The sequence below is a fragment of the Quercus suber genome, unplaced genomic scaffold (genome assembly GCF_002906115.3).
Source record: "Quercus suber isolate HL8 unplaced genomic scaffold, Cork oak 2.0 scaffold_43, whole genome shotgun sequence".
Taxonomy (NCBI): Eukaryota; Viridiplantae; Streptophyta; class Magnoliopsida; order Fagales; family Fagaceae; genus Quercus; species Quercus suber.
Window position 1 is genome coordinate 692,587 of NW_027069508.1, and position 15,983 is coordinate 708,569.

At 37.0% G+C, this 15,983-nt stretch overlaps 1 protein-coding gene across 1 annotated transcript; it reads right to left on the reverse strand.

Moving 5' to 3' along the window:
- On the reverse strand, positions 1-7,208 carry LOC111994211 (la-related protein 1C). Its single transcript, XM_024026087.2, is given in 7 exon segments — positions 1-692; positions 935-1,006; positions 4,821-4,911; positions 5,055-5,190; positions 5,311-5,346; positions 5,349-5,910; positions 6,322-7,208. Coding segments are annotated over 7 exon segments (1,662 nt in total). The 5' UTR covers positions 6,799-7,208; the 3' UTR covers positions 1-404.
- Positions 7,209-15,983: the final 8,775 nt, after the last annotated feature.

Here is a 15,983-nt window from a genome sequence, read left to right on the forward strand (position 1 = left end):
CATCTTAAATTTAGATCTGCAGAATGTTTTACCCACCAATGCCACCGGAAAGCACCAGAAATTTAAAAGACAAACATCCACACCAAAACCAAGCTATACAACCCAGCAACCTCATCATTCTGCCTGAACCAATAATCTAAGTACTCTCTGTCTCACTCTCTGTCTCACTCTCTTCTCATTCTTTATCTTTAGACAATAATTTATAGATAAATCTTATTCTGTATTCCTCTACTAGCCTCATCAAAATACTGCCAAAACCAGTCCAAGTGACTGAGTAACAAAAGAAAAGATCCCACAACTTCATTAAAACCCTCACTCCCCATTTCCTTCCAAAACCCTCCAAAAATAGAAGTGCACTACTCTGACAAGATTTTTCTTGAATTTTTTTGGGGGACATATATTGATCAGTTCCCGCTTGAGTCGGTGTTTTGAGTATCCTCCCCATTGGGGAGTTGTGACTGGCCAATAGACTCTGTTATACAACTTCCTGCAGCAGCCTCAGAGTTAGGGTCTGCTTTACCTGTCATACTACTTTGGTTTGTATCCACTTCCTCCACTGTGATCTTCTGCAAAGAAGTTGCCAGCGTATCATAACTTGATTTATTAGGAGACACTGAGCCTGAGTCAGAGGGAATCCGAGAAGAAGCTGGTATCCATTTGTTCCACTCATTGCGCCTCCTCACCTTGTCATCCTACAGCAATAAAGAGACAGAGCAGCTATTCAAAATGACTGTAATTCAGCAAATTGTTGCTTTTTGTTTGCCAAGATGGTGCAGTGTCTCTGTTGCATTGGTCCATATTCCAATAGATGAATTCTAGATTTTAATTGAGTCAAAAACAGGACTTCAACATTATGTTACAGAATGTAGAAATCCAATATAACAAATGGCAGAAGATGCAGTCAAAAGAAGTTTAAAATGATAAAGAAATTTACCTGTACTTCCACAATGGTTGAAGTTCTCAAGGAATCCAATACTAACTGGACGTTAGTTGTCAAACTCCTTACCTGCATAAAGCCATAAAAACAAAATGTATCAATGCAAGGACAACTGAAACTGGGAAAAGAAATGGAAAGCCAAAGCTGGGAAATCTTCTTTTTTTTTTTTTCTTGTGGGAGGAGGGGGGGGGGGGGTGGTGGTTCCCAAAAACGGCAAGACTTATACATCTTTGAGACTGTGGGCCTCAACGTTAACTTCAATCAGAAACTTTTATTTCTGACATAATGGCGGTGGACAGTAACAAAATATTACGGTCGTGTAACACAGGAGGGGGGGGGGGTGGTCAGGATGAGAGGCCTGCATGAATAGAAAAGGAAAGCATGACATTTCCTTCTACCTGTACAAAATCAGATTGTCCACTGGAACTACATGGCCATTACTAAAATAGGTCCTACCAAAAAAGTCTTGGAAGATATCTAACTATGGCTGACTCTTTACTATCATCAATTAGATTTAAATTTAAAAATTATTTGCAGTTAGGTCTAGCTTGAAACTTCTAATCCTTAAGTAGAGGATATCATGTTAGGCCACATGAAAAGTTTGTCAAATGTAAGGGCAACTGATACTGAAAAAAAAAAATATATATATATATATATATATAAAGCCAAAGGTGGGAAATAAGTTGGATTCAAATGTAAAACAGGAAGCATGGGAGAAATGTTACAATTTAGACTGAGGGCTGCATGAAAAGTAAAAGGAGAGCAAAAATAAAATTAATGACATTTCCTTATATCTGATATATGATCAGATCGTCCACTGGAAACTACATGGCCATTAGCAAAAATTGGTCCTGCCAAAAAGGGACTTGGAAGATATCTAACCATGGCCCTGACTCCTTAATATCATCAATTAGATTTAAATTAAAAAATTATTCGCAGTTAGATCTAGTTTAAAACCTCTAATCCCCTAAGTAGAGGATATCATGTTAGGCCACATGAAAAGTTTGTCAACAAGTGCAGGACACCATTAAATAAAACTGCACAAGTTTATACACCAAAGTTTCAAGATGCCTGCACAAATCTTCAACTTAGATCATTCAGACCAATACTAAAGTGTTCACAGAAACTAATATAGTGTCTGTCCTTTGGAAACCACCATCAAAGGGTTCAACTATAGGGATTGTCTAAGATCATCATCACTTAAAGTTATCCTTGACAATATTGCCATCAAATCTACACATACAAAGCAAAACCACTGTAATTGATACAAAAACAAATTACAAAATGTGCTATGTATAACTGTAAAAAATGTCTATTAAGTTGAAACAAGCAATGATAAGAAAAATGCCAAATTCATACAGTTTCAGCATAATCAACTATAATGTAAATTACACAAATTATCTCAAAATTCTTGTTCAAGAAATAGTTCTTCAAACAATAATGAAAACACAAGCTGATCAAGACATACACGGGAAAACAAGTTTGCACAACACAGAGTTCCAACCTGTAATTTTATTTACAGGAAAGAAAACTATCAGGCAAAACCTAGATTTTCAAACTAAGAAATTCACTGCAAGACAACCTCCCCCCACCCGCCCCCCCCCCCAAAAAAAAAAAAAAAAAGAAAAAAAACGAAAAGAGAGACACCCAATTAAAAAATGACCCAATAAGGCAATTTATGTCCAAGAATTAAACCAATTTACACTCTTCAGATCCTGAACTAGAGGTTTTTCCATATGTGTCCAAAGCACAACATGACCATACATTAACAAAATGGATGTATAACCAAGGGAAATCTCTAGAGCAAAAAAAAAAAAAAAAAAAAAGAACAGTGATCCATGAGCAGAAGATTTTAAAAATAAAAATGTCATGGTTTTGCACCAGTATTAAAACTTTAATAATGAAGGGTGCAAAAGGGCTAGGATTTAATTTTAATTAGGATTTATAAGGCATAAAAGTGGGTTTTGGTTGTATGCATATCATTAATATTCAAACGTGTGAAATTTTATTCAGAATGAAGGTTATTTTTATTGTTTTCCGTAGCTGTCTAGCATGGGAGACCAGTCCTTTAGCTGTGTTTTGATTTCTATTACTTCCTCCTTGATTTTAATAGGCTAAAATATTGTGTCCCTAAAGTTTTCATGAATTTCACTTTTCGTCCCTAAACTTTTTCTATATTTTTTTATTTAGGTACTTTCGTTCCTAAACTTCAAAAAGTTCTCTGTCCCTAAACTTGTTAAAGAGTTTTTTTAAGGGACCAAAAAAAAAAAAAAAAAAAAAAGAACTTTCTTCAATAGTTTAGGAAACAAAGTTTTTGAATTGAAGATTGGTAAGTGTAATATTTACAATAGTTTGGAGACGAAAAAGGAAAAACAAATTTTTTAAAGTTCAGCGATAAAAAGAGAAATTCTGATAAATACCAAAATGCCAAATTGTTATAGAACTGTTAACCAATTTGTGAGGGGAAAAAAAATAAAAACCTTATCAAAGTACGGTGTTATAGAGGGAAGAGACCAGAGGGGGTGGCAGTGAGTCAATGAGGGTGTGAGAAGAGAGAAAAAACGAAGGGAACAGAAAAAGTGAGAGAACTTACTGTGAAAAAGACTAAAGGCATGAAAGAAAATATTTTTTCCTGGACCAGAAGAAGATAATATTTATAAGAGTTATGTGCGGCCTAAGAGAGAGATTGTTTTCCAAAAAAAAAAATTTGGAAAACAACCTATAGAGAACAAGCCTTATTTAATTAGGGTTTTCTGTTGACTAAAGATAGTTCCGTTGACCCTTTTTTTTTATGTTACCAAACATTGAAAATATGGAAAACTATCTTTATAAAAGGTTTTCCAGTGAAACAAACAAAGCGTATCTTTACACAAGATTTTCTATTGAAAGAAACGGAGCATAATAGAAAGTCTTGTCAACTTATCTCACTCTCTCTCCAGATCAAAAGCAGCATTTTTTTTTTTTTTTTGGAGAAAATCAAAAGCAGCTTTTTTAATAAGCTTGTAACCAGATTAGAGCAACATCATTAAGGGTAAATTGTTGAGCCACTGAAGAATTTTAAAATTTAATTAAAGCAAAATAATTAGTTTTCATTTTTAGGAAAACCCAACCCTATACATCTTTTTTTATACACACCAATATTAATACCAATTTATTTCCTGCATCACAGTTACCTTTTTATAGCTTTTTTTTGGATAAGTTACCTTTTATAGCTTCCTCAAACTTTCTCAATTTCATTAGTTTACAATAATTTAAGAGCTCTTATACTCACTACGTAAAGCACAATTCAAAGGCTCAAAAATACCTGATAACAAGATTGGATCTTAACATAAAGCATAATGATTGCTGAAACAAGCACATTTCAGCAATTGAAAAGGAGACACATTCTCCATACCAACATTGGGGTCTTTGCATCTTGACTGGAGAGAGCATTACTCTTTAAGGGTCCTGACATGTTACTAAATAACTCAAGTAAAGGCTCTTCTTTAGTTTAACAGATAAAGCCAATCTCTGCAACTACCAAATATAATCAATTACTCAGACCAGGTCTCCTAGAGTGAACTATCATGGTATTCTTTTTATGTTTCTTGTAACTAAAAACATAAGCCACTAAATGAACCTTCTTACACCAGTTCAAATAAAGACATAAAATTATAAAAAAGAACTGATGCATTAGCTTCAAAAAAAACCTTTTAAATTCCAATACTTAAGAAACAGTTATATACCTTTGATAGTTAACATGCTCAACTACCACCAAAATTAATAATTAATCAAAATAAAGTCAGTATCCTTAAGAGATGTGGCACACAAAAATGATCAACACAAACACAAGAACAAGACTGTCATAAAAATATTGGAATTACTCAACCATAAGAAAACTTACTCGAGGAAAGCTTGCTATTAAAGCAATTGGTACCCAGCCCTGATCATCCATGTTTGACCTCAAATAGTCATCTTTTACCAAATTAGCATCACTGTAATGAACAAACCACACAGGTACATTAATTAATTTCAAAAGAGACTAAAGAAGAGAAGTAAAAGTACATAGATAAGGTAAACTAATCATCAATGGAAAAAGGCTGACAGTGCTTATCTGGTTAACTAGATTCATAAGTACCTGAAATAATAATCTATCTGCTTGAGTAGCAAAACGGGCAGAGGTTCTGGAACAGGGATATATAATGGTGGTGGATGAGGAATTATTGGTCTATGACTGTAGGGTTCCACTGGCAGTTGAGGTATATAGTAGAACTCTGAAAAAGAGTAGAGATGTTAGTTGCATATTTACATAATAATAAAAACAGATTTATCAAACAAAAAAAAAAAAAAACTCCTAGCATGAAGGTTTTAGGAACAAAAGAAAGTAAACTCACCAGTATAACCCATGGGGTTAACAAAGGGTCTCATTGGGGAGGTGCAACATATGCAGTTGTGTTAGGGTGTGTTGGCCTAACATAGGGCCTTAAAGGAGCTCTCTGTGGCTGCAAGTGAGCATCTCTGGTATTTGAATAATTCCCACGCTCCTGATCCCGCCTACCTCCATGATTGTTATGGTAGGAGCCATCCCCGCGTTGATGATTCCCAAAGTTTCCCCTCCGGGAGGGATTCCGATGATCATTCACGGAATGTGATGGAGACACATATCCTCCAGCTGGTCTGTTCTCCCAATTACTACCCCGATAAGGAAACTCCCTATGAGAAGGATCAGGCACTGCTTGCACCATATTAGGATAGCCATTCTGAGGTATCTGATATACAGGAAATGGTGGTGGCGTTGGTGGTGGTGGTGGAGGATGAGGATGAGTAAAGCCGCTCTGTGAAGGCCCACTCCTGTTGTTGCCACCACCACCACCACCTCGCTTCATAGATCTTTGTCGAGTTGGCAATGGATGGTTTGCATTAGAATTAGAATTCCCAGCAGCATTAGTAGTAGTAGTAACTTGTTTCTTCGGCGAATGTGGAACAACAGGTCCCTAGTTCAAAACAACAAGATGTCATTCTTGGAAATGTGAAATGACTGTTTAACTAAACCTCAATCTTTAAAACTTAAACTCTTTTTATAGCAACAATATCAAGTTGCAAAGTAAAATTCTAATTCTGAAAATCTAATATATATACATTTGCCTTGTCTAATTCCTTATTAACCTAAAACGTCCCCAACAATTATTTTCCTTAATTAGGTAAACTTTTTATTACTGAGACCCCAAAATAGGAAAAAAAAAATATTTACGCATAATATTCAATATTCCGTTACCTTTCCTTTTCCTTAGGTTTCTGGGGAACCAAACATCAAAAAAATTAAACATAATAATATTCAAGATTCTTTTTTTTTTTTTTTTCCTCTCAGTTTTCTCGGGAGCCAAACATTGATTGGAAATCCAAACCTGAGAACTGGAGAGTGATGAATCGGAGAGAGTCTTCGAAGTCGAATCGGCAGACGATTTAGGCGAAGCCTTAGTGGACTCAGACAGAGCGGGCCAAGAAAACGCGCCCATTACAGGACTGACCTCAACGACACCGCCGTTTGAGGGTGCGTTTGAGGGTTTCTTCCAAGCGAGCTTCTTTGGGCGAGCCGCATTGCCGTCATTACCACCATCGGAGCCCTCGCCGGCATCCGGTGGTGGTGACGGTGAAGCCATCTTGGGGGGAGAGGAATCGGAGAGCGGAGCCGCTAGTTCCGGTTGAGAAACCGAAAGCTGAGTTTGATGATGATGATGAACGGCCGATATTGATTCCGATTCGCCTCGTACAACTTGTGCCCACGCCGGCGACAGATTTTTTCGCCGGAACTGTGGACTGTTAATGCTTTCACCGCCGCCGGGAATTTGAGGACTTGACGGAGAATCGGCGGTGGTAGCCATTAGGGTTTGAAAGTTAAAAATACAACAAAATTGCAAAGAAAAGATTGATTTAGTATATAACAAGGAAAAAAAAAATAGTTTTAACAAAAAAACAATTAACTGATTAATTAACTAATTAATCAAATTAGAGCGAAAGAGCGAAAGAGAGAGAACTAGGGCTCTTATAATATAAGAATGCACAATATTTGATAGAGTTATGACGGATCTTGCACGTGATACGCACGAGCTTCAGCCGTCTAAACAAAAAGAAGAGGCAGCGATCTCTCTGTTTTTTCTCTCTCTTTCTCTTTCTCTTTCTCTCTGGGTGGGGGTGTGTTTGTTGGTGATGTTTGTTTTGGGAAGCAGGTTTTTGTTGTAAAAACTTCAATTTACAAAAAGGGGCTATAGGTTTTGGTTTTCATACTGTTATGGACCATTCTATTTATATATCCAAAACCACATTGGTTTCAAGGGCTTTGTACGAACAACAATTACAAGATCGCCCTTTTTTTTTTACGCGTTTAGGAATTTGCTTATGTTTTCTTTTCTAATTTTGAAAAAGGAAAAAAAAAAGTCACTCTAATATCTCTAGCTCCAATGTAGTTCTAATACTTGAAGTTCTTTCCTTCTTAGCAATGTGAGATGACATCTATGAATTTTAGAGACCTAATGATAATTTTTTTAAAATAATTTATGTTTATAAAAGATGAGAACTGATTGACAAAATAAGTTTGGCACCGGAGTTTGTCCGTGTGTTTTCTGCAAAAATACATTGAAGACAGGAATCATTTATTGTTTATGTTCTTGTTTGTTCTTAGCAATGTGAAATAACATTTATGAAGTTTTAGAAGACCTAATGATAAGTTTTTTTTTTTTATTAATTTTTTTATATACTAATGAATCTTAACAAAGTAAATAATTTTTGCCTATAAAAGATGAGTATTGATTGGCAAAATAGGGTTACACTGGAGTATGTCTGTGTGTCTTCTGCAGAAACTGTCTTGAAGATGTGAATCACTTATTGTTTGAGTATACATTTTGTAAAATAATTTAGGGTAGTGTTATGAATTTCTACCTTATATCAGATTCTAAAATTGAATGGGATGACCTGGTAGCACGGGAACTTGCTCACGTAAAAGGCAAAAGCTTGACAGTCTCTGTTTTTAAATTGGCTTGGTGGTTTTTGCTCACGTAAAAGCAAAATTTATTTCCTTCTTGGCAATGTGAAATGACTTCTATGAAGATTTAGGAGACCTAATAATAATCATTTGTTTGCTAATTAATCTCAACTTAGTAAAAAATTTATATTTATAAAAGATAAGAACTAATTGGCAAAATAGGGTTACATCGAATTCAGTCTATGTGTTTTCTACATAAATTGTCTTGGAGATATGAATCACTTATTGTTTGAGAACTCATTTGCGAAAAGAATTTGGGATAGTGTAATGAATTTCTACCTTGTATCCGATTTTGAATTTGAATGGGATGACCTTGTAGCATGGGAAATTGCTCACGTAAAAGGCAAAAGCTCGGTCTCTGTTTTTAAATTGGCTTGGTGGTTTTCTCTCATGTAAAAGCAAAAGTTAGTTCCTTCTTGGCAATGTGAAATGACATCTATAAAGATTAAGGAGACCTAATAATAATTATAATAATAATAATAATTTTTTACTAAATAATCTTAACAAAATAAATAATTTATATTTATAAAATATAAGAACTGATTGGCAAAATAGGGTTACAGTAGAGTCCGTCTGTGTGTTTTCTGCATAAACTATCTTGAAGAGAGGAATCACTTATTGTTTAAGTACTCATTTGCTAAAAGAATTTGGGATAGTGTTATGAATTTCTGCCCTATTTCATATTCTGAATTTTAATGGGATGACTTGGTAGAACGAGAACTTGCTCACGTAAAAGGAAAAAGCTTGACGATCTCTGCTTGTAAATTGGCTTGGTGGATTTCTCTCACATAAAAGCAAAAGTTATTTCCTTATTCGTAATGTGAATTGACATCTATGAAGATTCAAGAGACCTAAAGATAATATTTTCTTTACTAACTAATCTTTAAAAAGTAAAAATTTTATATTTATAAAAAAAAAAATGAGATTTGATTGGCAAAATAGGGTTACATTGGTAATTGTCTGTGTTTTCTGCATAAATTGCCTTCAATATATGAATCACCCAGTGTTTGAGTACCCATTTGCCAAAAGAATTTGGGATAGTGTTATGAATTTCTACCTTGTATTAGATCCTGAATTTGAATGGGATGAGCTAGTAGCATGGGAGCTTGCTCAAGTAAAAGGCAAAAGCTTGATAGTCTCTGTTTTTAAATTCATATATGGTTGCATAGGAATGGCATTATGCATGCTAGTATAGTTTGGTTGATGAGAAAATTCTTAAAAGCTTTAGGAGAGATTAGAGCTCAACTAGACTTCGAATCAAAGTTCCAATATCTGCAATAAACTGCATTATCTGCAAAAAGTGTTATTGGTGTAGTGGCGCTGGTGTTTTGTTTATGTTGTAGTGTTGTTTAGGAATGGTCAATGATTGGACTATTGCTCCTATGCACTAGACACGTTAGGATTATGATATGTGTTCATTTTGGGACACATGTCATATCTCAATGAGTTTAGAATACAAGAGTACTAAACCTAAGCCAAGTCCGTTTAGAAATTTACGTATTTAGGGTTTTCATTTTTTACTAAATTAATTTGGAAAAAATAAGAGTCACTCCAAGTCTCTAACTCTTATGTAGTTCCAATACTTAAAGTTATTTCCTTCTTAGCAATGTGAAATGATGTCTATGAAGATTTAGAAATTATGAGACCTGGTAATAAATTTTGTTACTAATCAATCTAAACAAAGTAAATAATTTATATTTATAAAAAATGAGAACTAATTGGCAAAATAGGGTTTCACTGAAGATTGCTTATGTGTGTTTTTTGCATAATCTGTGTTGAAGGTATGAATCACTTATTGTTTGGGTACCCATTTTCTAAAAGATTTTAGGATAGTGTTATGAATTTCTACCTTCTACAATATCCCAAATTTGAATGGGAAGACTTGGTAGCATGGGTGCTTACTCATGTAAAAGGCAAAAACTTGAATCTCTTTTTAAATTGGTTTGGTGGTTTTATCTCTACCATATATAAATATATATATATATATATATATATTTTTTTATGAACAAAAGCGGGGGGCAGGGCGACCGTATGTGGCTTACCCCCCAGGGCGTGGCCTAATAGGGGCACCCCCCTCACTAGGGAATGTTGGATTGAGCCATAGCTACTGTGACCGAGGTGACATAGACCTCACCCTAGCACCCTAAGAGAGCCAGTGGATGAGGCATAATGCATGCTAGGAACCCACCCCCCGCATGGTACCTACCATGACTCGAATGAGGGACCTTATGCATGCACGTGGGATCTCACACCAACTGGGCCACCCCTTCTGGGGCTCTCTACCATATATGGCTCCAAAGGAATGTCATTATGCATGCTAGCATAGTCCGGTAAGATAAGCAAAATCTAAAAAGCATTAGAAGAGATATTAGAGCGCAACTAGATTTCTAGTTTTTTGCAATGAACTATACTATTTGCAAAAAGTGTTATTGGTACAATGGTGCTTGTGTTTTGCTTATGACACGTGTCTACTTTGGATCATGTGCCATGATTTTGATGGTCCAGCGTATAGGAGCACTGGATCCAAGCCAAATCCGTTTAGAAACATAGTAATTTTTTCTTTGTATTGATTTGGTGTAGAGATTTGTCTTTAATGCTGGGGGAGAGAAAGAGATATGATTACTATTCTCTTGTAAAATTCATTTGTCTTTTTATCGGTAAGTTACATTAATATTTAAGCTATTCTTTTAATTTTATTTTGCATCATAATCTTACAAGAAGAAAAAAAAGTATTATCAAACCATAATTAGATGCTTTTGAATACCAAAAAAAATCCAAAGATGTTATGTTAAATGGTGATTAACAAGATAAACTATTATAATTTTGTTATATCTTCTTGGCATTGTGAAATGATATCTATGAATCTCAAGAGACCTAATAGTAATTTTTCTTTTGCTAATTAAACTTAAAAAATTATATTATTTATATTTATAAAAAAAATGAGAACTGATTTCTTATAATTATATCTCATAAAATTCATTTGATTTTTTATTGGTACGTTATATAACATTAAACAATTGAGCTTATAAATTCATTTTTCCATCATATTCTTATGAGAAGGAAAAGTGTTATCAAGTCTGTTTGTTTCAATGAAAAACCTTATGTGAAGACTCTCTCTCTCTCTCTCTCTCTCAAAAAAAAAAAAAAAAAAACTCAAAAGAAATCTATCTATTGTCTTACCATATTTAGCTTGGTATGAGATAAAGTTGTTTATAAAAAAAAAATTATTGAAAACAACTCTGTCTCACTCTAAGCTATATAAGGAAAGTAAAATGATAGTTTTTCAACTCATTCTAAATTATTACCAAATATAGCAAAATGCAATAAATTTAATGCTTTTTGGAAAATAATTCATTTTTTCAGTGGAGCAATACCTTTGAATACCAAAAAAAATAAAAAATCAAAATCAAAAGTATATTAAGTGGTGATTAACACGTATCATGATCTTGTTATAGCACCTTGTTATCTTCTTCTTCTTTTTAATTTTTATTTAGTTAAAGAATAAACATCTTGTTATTGTCTTATCAAAAAAAAAAAAAAAAAACATCTTGTTATTTTGATCCTTTTGTGAAGAATACTTTTTGTAGGGACACGTTTTGCAGCCCAAGCCCAAGATGTATAGGGTCTTGGCCCAATGAGTCCAGTACAATAAATTTGTAGAAAGTGGGTTGGAGAACTAGGCCCTAATGAATTTGACAACGGCTAGTATGGATTCCAGAGATAATCAGGCAAGAACAAAGCACATAAAACTGAATGAATTCTCTGTCTGAGGAGGAAAATCTTATTACAAATGGATAAAACTAATTACAATTGTTACTTTGATTGCTACAATATTCTTTCTCTATTTTTCCGATCCCTCTCTCATGGAGGGACTCTTGCATTATATATGTCCCTTTGGGCTATTTCGGCCCTACACTTGTTGATCATTTGAGCCCTTACTTGAGTGTCTGTCCCATCAGACACCATTTCTGGGAGTCGTGGTAGCCAAGGTAGTACTGTTCAAGGGTCTTCTCCACATAAATGTGGCCAGAAAAGTAGTTGCAGTGCATTTAATGCGATAATAGCAGTTTTCCTTTAGATATTTTTGGTTTCCCTTGCTTCTTGTATGTTCGTGAGGCATGCCCCTATCATTGGAACTTCTATGAAGGTCACGTTCATCATTGGAATACATATCCGAGCCATATTTGTCATAGCCGAGGAGGAATTCCTCCTCGGATCACCTACTACACATTTTTCTATTTATGAGACTCTTAAACTGGAATCTCATAACTATTTATCCCTTCTCGGACATGCCCACGTTCTCGGATAAAGTCCAAGGCCCAATATGCAATTTTGGGCCCTTATCCCTACACTTTTCATTTTCATCATTCACGTAGCAAATATTAGTTCGGAATTTTCTGTCGTAGATATTAGTAATTTACTTTAGAAATAACACATGAGTTCGCTTAAACAAAGTTTTTTTTTTTTTAAGAGATTTTCAACCTATGACGTCTGAAGGGGATAAAAATCAAATATGACGAATACATGAGCTTGACGATAGTAAATAAATAAGGCGACAGATCATGGTTCTAGACAGAAAGAATGCATGACGAGTAGTCCTAGACGGACGGAATCCTTGGTGTATGGACACAAGGGCAAATAATGTCAAGGCCACGTGGCACCCACATGGCTTAAGTGACCTTCAAGGAATCTTAAATGGAAATATCTTGCGCTTTACGTTTGGTCTTGGTCAAGGAACCCCTATATGGGAAGAATCCCACGAAATATGTATATTTATTAAAACTCTCTCTATAAGGAAAGATCTTTCTGCCCAAGGAATAGGAGTCGATTCTACACTACTATAAAAACTCCAAAAGCACTCCCAAACGAAGGTACGCATAATTAACCCCAACTCTGGCACTCTAGTGTTGTGAGAAGTTTTCTAACTTAACTTTCGGAGGGTCTTTGGCCGGTACCACACTGGTACTCTTCTAGGGTCTTTTTTTTCTGTGTTGTGCAGGTATTGTCTTGAGCACGTGAGGACTGTGTGGCTTACTGACGATTTTCGACATCATCAGTTGGCTCCATCTGTGTGAAAGAAATTTTGCAAGCCATATTATCGCTTCCTGGACAAAGATTTGCATGCTACTTACTCGCTTTATAGCAACCACCAACAATGCTTAAGGAGATGAACTGTGTACCACTGCCCTCAAGAGGCAGGTCCAGACTCTCGCAATGGTAGTATAATGCCTCACCAAGCAAAATCATGACCTAGAGGAGCAGATGCACCAAAAGAACGCAGCACTTAACACTCAGGAGGAGGACCAAGAAGGAACTAGCGCTGAAAGAAGGAATCAATAGGGGTTGGAAGGCAGCAACGCCCCAAGCAGACAAGAGCGATTGGATACAAGCTGTCCATCCACTGCAAATACTACTCCACCTCACATGGTAGTAGAGATGCAGATGATGAAAGAGAGGATGGATGTCATGATGAACACCTTCAGAGGATGGGTGTCAAGCGACCTCGACAAGCTAGTCCATCGAACGAACTTGCCCTTTACGGCACCAGTCACCTTATTCCCCCTTTTACCAAAGTTCCATATGCCACAGGTAAAAAGTTACGATGGGTCCAAGGATCCTTTGGATCACCTGGTATCTTTCAAGACCCTAATGCACTTGCAAGGAGTAGCGAACGAGATCATGTGCAGAGCCTTCCCTACTACACTGAAGGGCCCCACAAGGATTTGGTTTAGTAGGTTGACGCCTAATTCCATTGGTACTTTTAAGGAGTTAAGCATCCAGTTTGCCTCACACTTCATCGGGGGATATAGGTATAAGAAGTTAACTGCATGCCCAATGAGCATTACGCAACGAGAAGATGAGACACTGAGGTCTTACATAGCTCGCTTTAACAAAGAGGCCTTTTCCATCGATGAAGCTGATGACAAAAAACTCGTGGCCGCATTCATAAATGGATTACGGAAGGGTAAGTTTTTGTTCTCTTTATACAAGAATGACTCAAAAACTATGTCGGATGTACTTCATATGGCTACTAAATACATGAACGCGAAAGACGCGCTGCTAGCTCGTGAAGAGAAGCCTATGAAGAGGGAAAAACAGGAGGAATCCAAACAGGACAGGGGGCAAAAGATAGCAAGGACAGGAGATAGAAGGGATGATAGGCACTTTAAGCCTCCCATTGGAAGGTTCGCAAGCTTCATCTCACTGAACACCCTGATTGATCAAGTCCTGATGCAGATCAAGGATGAAGGAGCCTTGACATTCCCTGGCAAGCTGAAGGGAGACCCTAACAAGAGGTCTAGAGACAAATACTGTCGTTTCCACCGCGACCATGGTCATAACACATCTAATTGCTATGACTTAAAGTAGCAAATAGAAGCTCTTATTAAGCAAGGAAAGTTGCAAAGGTTTATTGGTAAGGAAAGGACGGACCAACCCCAGGAAACACCTACACGAAGAGAAAATGAGCATCCCAAACCCCCACTAGGAGACATAATGATAATCGTAGGAGGAACCATGGCATCTGGCTGGACCAAGAAGGCTCGCAAAACTTACCTACAGATGGTCCAGAATGTTTGGTTGACGGGATTCGTCCTGAAGATGGCGCAAAATGACAACCTTGTCATTGGGTTTACAGAGGAAGATGCTAGGTGCCTCTACCACCTTCACAACGATGCACTTGTGGTTAGCATTCGGGTAACGGACTACAACACCCACCAGGTCCTTGTGGATAATGGGAGCTCTGCCAACAACCTCTACTACCCAGAGTTCCAACAGATGAGGATTGATAGAGAATGATTGGTTCCTGTTAACGCGCCATTTGTCGGGTTTGGAGGAGCAAGGGTACACCCCCTAGGAGTAGTCACTTTGTCCGTAACAGTTGGAGATTACCCACAGCAGATCACCAGGGATGTCACATTCTTGGTTATAGACTGTTCATCCACTTACAATGCCATATTGGTCGTCCTACTTTGAATTCATGGAAGACCGTAATCTCAACTTACCATTTAATGATCAAGTTTTCAATGGAGTACGAAGTATGGGAGGTACAAGGAGATCAAGTAACGGCGCACGAATGCTATATTGCTATGCTGGAAATGGATGATCATTTACAGACAATGTGTATAGAGGAGTAGCGGATGGTGGCGAAACCAGTGGAAGGATTGGAAGAAGTTCTCCTTGACGACTCCAAGCCTGAACGGATTACCAGAATCGACACTCTGGCTAGCCCGCTAGTCAGGCAAGCACTAATGACATTTCTAAGAGAAAACCAGGACATGTTTGCCTGGAGCCATGAGGACATGCTTGGAATTGATCCATCCGTCATTATCCTTAAGCTAAACGTATCGCCGTCTTCTCCACCCATACGCTAGAAAAAGGTGTGTTTGCACAGGAGCGCGACAAGGCCATAGCAGAAGAGGTTCACAAATTATAGGAAGTAGACTTCATATGAGAAGTGTACTACCCTAACTGGCTGGCCAACGCAGCGATGGTCAAGAAAGCTAACGAAAAATAGAGAATGTGTGTGAACTTCACAGATTTAAACAGGGCTTGCCCCAAGGACAGCTATCCTCTCCCGAGGATTGACATCTTAGTAGACTCAACAGTAAGACACCGGCTGCTAAGTTTCATGGACGCGTTCTCTGGATACAACCAGATCAAGCTAGACGAGCCCGACCATGAGAAGACTTCATTCGTCACTAGCTAGGGCCTCTTCTGTTACAAAGTATTGCCATTCGGGCTTAAGAACGCAGGTGCTACATATCAAAGGCTGATGAACAGAATGTTTGCACATCAGATTGAGAGGAATGTGGAAGTTTATGTGGACGACATGTTGGTCAAAAGTATACTGGAGGACGACCTCTAAGAGACCTTAGACACCCTCCGATCTTATAACATGAAACTGAACCCATGTAAGTGTGCGTTTGGGATGATAGCAGGAAAATTCCTAGGATTCATGGTATCCCAAAGGGGTATTGAGGTTAACCCGGATAAGATTCAAGCCTAATGGAGTTAGCCCCGCCAAAG